At 48.6% G+C, this 5,042-nt stretch overlaps 1 protein-coding gene across 4 annotated transcripts in view; it reads right to left on the reverse strand.

The window, feature by feature from the left end:
* MICU3 (mitochondrial calcium uptake family member 3) overlaps positions 1–896 on the reverse strand; it is a 121,875-nt gene extending 120,979 nt beyond the window's left edge. For 3 of the 4 annotated variants that reach the window (XM_034770871.1, XM_034770870.1, XM_034770869.1), the window contains exon 1: positions 534–895. In XM_034770871.1, the coding sequence (XP_034626762.1) occupies positions 534–881 (348 nt within the window). In that variant the 5' untranslated portion in view covers positions 882–895. Of the gene's footprint in view, positions 1–533 lie in introns of all 4 variants that reach the window. The other variant, XM_034770868.1, reaches the window with a different exon arrangement.
* Positions 897–5,042: the final 4,146 nt, after the last annotated feature.

Below are 5,042 nucleotides of genomic sequence, written 5' to 3' on the forward strand. Positions count from 1 at the left end.
TATATGTTCCACTCTATATGCATCCGAAGAAGTGGGCCGTAGTCCACGAAAGCTTATGCTCAAATAAATTTGTTAGTCTCTAAGGTGCCACAAGTACTCCTGTTCTTTTTGCAGATACAGACTAACACGGCTGCTACTCTGAAAACTGAAAAGACAGAGCGGAAACTATTTCTCTCTCCAATCTTTCAGTCAGTCACCTGCGGGGTTAAGTTCTCAGACAAGAAGTTCGGTTGTGAGCATGACAGCATCCCTTTAAGGTACAATGGACACGAGTTTTGGACCTGAAACTGTTTCCCTAAATTCTGCCCGACTCACCTACATCAATCTACACGGGGCACAATCCTAGGGGCGCGCCACACACAGGTGCCAAGCCTCTGGGCACCACCTCTGCTCATCTACCTGCTGGACACGGGCTGCCTGGGACCTCCGCCCCCCTTACCTGCACAAGGCACCGCCGCCCAAGGGCGGGGAGCAGGGAGGCACCAGACCCCGAGCCATGGCCCGGCGGTCAGAGAGCAGCATCACACACCTACCGTCTCCTTGGCAGCCGCCGCTACGGGGATGGGCAGCAGCCCCTGGGCCGGGCCGGGCTCTCCGGCTCCTGCGGGTCGGCGCTCGGCGGCTGCCTGCGCCCCACGGAGGCGGGGGGGCTCCGGCTGCCGCCCGGTCCGGCGCTCATAGAGCCGGTAGCCCAGGTAACAGGCGAGCGCCCCCCCGGCCGCCCCCGCCGCCATCCCCAGCTCCCCCCGCCGGCCCGGCCCCGCCGACTCCTGCCCCGCGCCGGCCCCCAGGGACCTGCCCAGCTCCGGCCCGCCGGGCAGGGACCAGGAGTGCGGGGGGCCCAGCAGGCGCCACCGCAGGAGGCTCCGCAGGGCGGCCATGGCCGCAGCTCGGCCCGAATGACGGGCAGAGCGAGCGGGGGGAGACGAACCGGCAGAAAGCTCGCGAGAGGGGGGCGGGGGAACGCGAGACTCTCTCCAGTCCAACCCCTTCCCCAGTCTCTCCTCATCCTCTGCAGTCTGCACCCCATCCCCGCCTCGCCCCCGTCCCCTCTCCTAATCCTCTGTCCCTCCAGCCCTCCATTCCAGCCTCCTTCCCCTACACTTCCCAACCCCTGCCCTCCCTTCACCATTGCCCCCTCTTACCATCTATCCCGTCCAACCCCCTCCTCTGCCTCAAGCCTTACTCCATCACCTCATCCCCTGCTCCTGCCGCCCCCAAAGTTTGTGGGAGTTCAGAGCCAGCATTGAACACTGAGCATGCCTCTGCAGCGATTGTAAAACGACCTGATTCCTCACCAACCTGGTTTACAGTGTAGTGTATCTGACGGCCTAAGTGAAGTATGTTGGTGTTTTCAGGCAGGTAGTTCTGAGTGGATAAGAGACCACACTACAAAAGCCACCATCACAGCTGGCAGCAGAGCATTTAATGTGTACACTGAAATACTCCCATCATTCAAACAAGTAATCCATCTAGGGCAGATGTAAGGCACTTTGATGGGCCAATTTTGGCAAGCTTGGAGTGCCACTTCCCATTCTGTACATAAATAAGCCTTCAGTCTTGGCCATCAATCTGCCACCTTCCACCAGCATGATATAATTCTTATTTAAAATAAATGAACACACATTGTATAATCTCTTTATGAACTGTGCATAGCCATACTACCTGGGTTGTTTGATCTAGTGAACTGCCCACAAGCAGAACATGGTTAAGCCTGGACAGTATATGAATTGGAGACCAACAAGGAAAATGTAAAATGAAATCCATTCTAGTGATTTTGGGCACTCATGAGTTTTAAGTTTCTCAAACTCAGGTCAGTAGCCTCCTGCTACCACACTGTACTAACTTGAATGGAACTATACCCATATTCATCAGACCAGTAATCCAACAGTTCATACAAAAATAAGTACTTCTCAGCTTGTACAAACTCCAAAATGTCTGAGGGCACTACAGTAATTATAATTCATAGTATCACTTAGAAAAACATGACTCAATTTATCTTTTATTTAACTCGACTTCATTGTTCTCAAGTGTTAGAATCAACAGAATCAAAATTTTGTTATAATTTTGGACGGTAGGGAGGAGCATTTTTATTAATAGATTGCATGCAAGTTTATGTAGGGAAAGGCATGCCACCTAAACAGACCTAGGTCTCAAGATTAAGTGTCATGTTGCTATGGAGTAATACTTAGCGTTCAGTGACTGTGGTTCTAATCCAAACCCCACTGAAGGCAATGGGAGTCTTTCCAGTCACTTCACTAGACTGCGCCAGAATCTGTGACTACGCTATGGTGCAGATAAATAAATGTGTTACTTAATAATCTTAATGATGAGATAACTGGTTCTGTGGATGAGGGAAAAGCAGTGGATGTGTTATTCCTTGACTTTAGTAAAGCTTTTGATATGGTCTTCCACAGTATTCTTGCCAGCAAGTTAAAGAATTATGGGCTGGATGAATGGACTATAAGGTGGATAGAAAGCTGGCTAGATCATTGGGCTCAACGGGTGGTGATCAATGGCTCCATGTCTAGTTAGCAGCTGGTAACAAGCAGAGTGCCCCAAGGGTTGGTCCTGGGCCAGTTTTGTTCAATATCTTCATTAATGATCTGGAGGATGGTGTGGATTGTGCCAGGAGCAACTTTGCAGATGATACTAAACTGTGAGGAGTGGTAGATAGGCTGGAGGGTAGGGATAGGATACAGAGGGACCTAGACAAATTAGAGGATTGGGCAAAAAGAAATCTGATGAGGTTCAACAAGGACAAGTGCAGAGTCCTGCACTTAGGACGGAAGAATCCCATGCACTGCTACAGACTAGGGACCAAGAGGCTAGGCAGCAGTTCTTCAGAAAAGGACCTAGGGGTTACAGTGGACGAGAAGCTGGATATGAGTCAACAGTGTGACCTTGTTGCCAAGAAGGCTAACGGTGTTTTGGGCTGTATAAGTAGGAACATTGCCAGCAGATCGAGGGACGTGATCGTTCCCCTCTATTCGGCATTGGTGAGGCCTCATCTGGAGTACTGTGTCCAGTTTTGGGGCCCCAAACTACAAAAACGATGTGGGAAAACTGGAAAGAGTCCAATGGAGGGCAACAAAAATGATTAGGGGGCTGGAGCACATGATTTATGAGGGGAGGCTGAGGGAACTGGGATTATTTAGTCTGCAGAAGAGAAGAATGAGGGGGGATTTGATAGCTGCTTTCAACTACCTGAAAGGGGGTTCCAAAGAGGATGGATCTAGACTTTCTCAGTGGTACCAGATGACAGAACAAGGAGTAATGGTCTCAAGTTGCAGTGGGGAGGTTTAGGTTGGATATTAGGGAAAAAAAATTCACTAGGAGCGTGGTGAAGCACTGGAATGGGTTACCTAGGGAGGTGGTGGAATCTCCTTCCTTCGAGGTTTTTAAGGTCAGGCTTGACAAAGCCCTGGCTGGGATGATTTAGTTGGGGATTCGTCCTGCTTTGAGCAGGGGATTGGACTAGATGACCTCCTGAGGTCCCTTCCAACCCTGATATTCTATGATTCTATAAATCCTTTCTGTGCCTCCTGTTAAGATTAATTGCTATATCCAATAATGTTCTGTTGACACTTGAGGACAGAGTCCATAAACCAAATTATATGAAATATTTGAGGCTTATTTAATTTAGAAAATAAAAGAGTGATCATCAAGATAGGTAAGAGTTAAATAGAGTATATTTGGCTGAGTTTAGAAAAATATAGAGGACAAACCTAATTTGCTTAGGTAAAAAACTTTGGGTTACTAGTAGCAAATTGTACTTAAATGCTATCTACAGGTAAACATACCTGTAGGGTCAGTGTCCCGTTGTAAGACTATGGCTAAGATTTTCAGAGTTGTGTGTCTGAAGTTAAGCTTCTAAATCCATAGAAATCCAGCTCTGAAAATTAAGCTACTTTAATTACATAAATATGGATGTCAGAGTCTAACTTTAGGGACCCCCATGGTCCTGTACTCACCAGCCATAGTATTCCATTATGTCAGGGTGCAACGCTGCAAGGGCTCCTCATCTCCAGCACCTCCTGTTGGCCATCTTCTCGCCAGGTCTTCCATGGCTCAGCCCTCTGGCCAAGTCACATAAAATTCAGTCCCCTTCCAGATAACAAGAAGGTCCAACTGGAAAGTTCACAAAACATCATAACACAAAATAGCCTGTAGCCCCCTCTTGGGCTATTCCTCAGCTCATCCTTTGTGGTCAGCCTTCACTCCTACCTTGGGCTCAATATTCCTTCCATTAGGCTTTCATACCGCTTCCTCAGAAGCTGCTAAGGAAACCCAGGCCCACCTTCTACTCTGGGTTCTGTCTCAGGGACCTCATATTAAGCAGCTAGGTCTGCTTTTTCAGACATGCTCCTGTTTCCCTGGGCCACTTCCTTCCTCTAAGCCCCCTTGTGCTGCTTCTCCACAGCATGTGCTTAATACAGCCTCCCTTTGGTTCTCAGGCTTCTCCCCAGGTCCTCTCAGCTTTTTCTTTCTCTGTTAAACTAACCACTCTTCCACCTCAGGTTCTACTAAAGTGCTTTTACTGACCTGATCTCAGGGCCTGCCCCACAGAAGCCTAACTTATTCTCTGTGGATTCTCCTACCTGGCTTCTTACCTGTTTAAGCCCTATTTCAAGGCTTTTCTTCCACAGGAGTCTGACCTGCTCTCTGTGAGTTTCTCTCCACAGGCACATCCCACCACCTCTGCAGTCTCTCCCCCAGGGAGTTCCCTCAGTTTCCCTATTAGACCCTGGTGCCTAATGATTCTTATCTAGTTCTGTCCCTTCTGGCAGGGAGGCAATCAATCACAGATGCCCTAACCAGCTTGTCAATCAAGTGATGGGAGTAAGCCCCATCACCGAACCCAACTTTGAAAATTTTGTCCTGTCAGTCCTTTCCAAATCTATCTCGCTGACCATGTGAAATGGTCCTTCAATCAATCAAATGTTATATCTTTCTGATTGTCTAGTTTTAAAATCCAATTTCAAATTAACCTTTCGTGAACATAGTACTGTCAGTAAACCCATTTGATGTGTGACTCATTA

Source organism: Trachemys scripta, chromosome 5, assembly GCF_013100865.1.
Source record: "Trachemys scripta elegans isolate TJP31775 chromosome 5, CAS_Tse_1.0, whole genome shotgun sequence".
NCBI classification, from domain to species: domain Eukaryota; kingdom Metazoa; phylum Chordata; order Testudines; family Emydidae; genus Trachemys; species Trachemys scripta.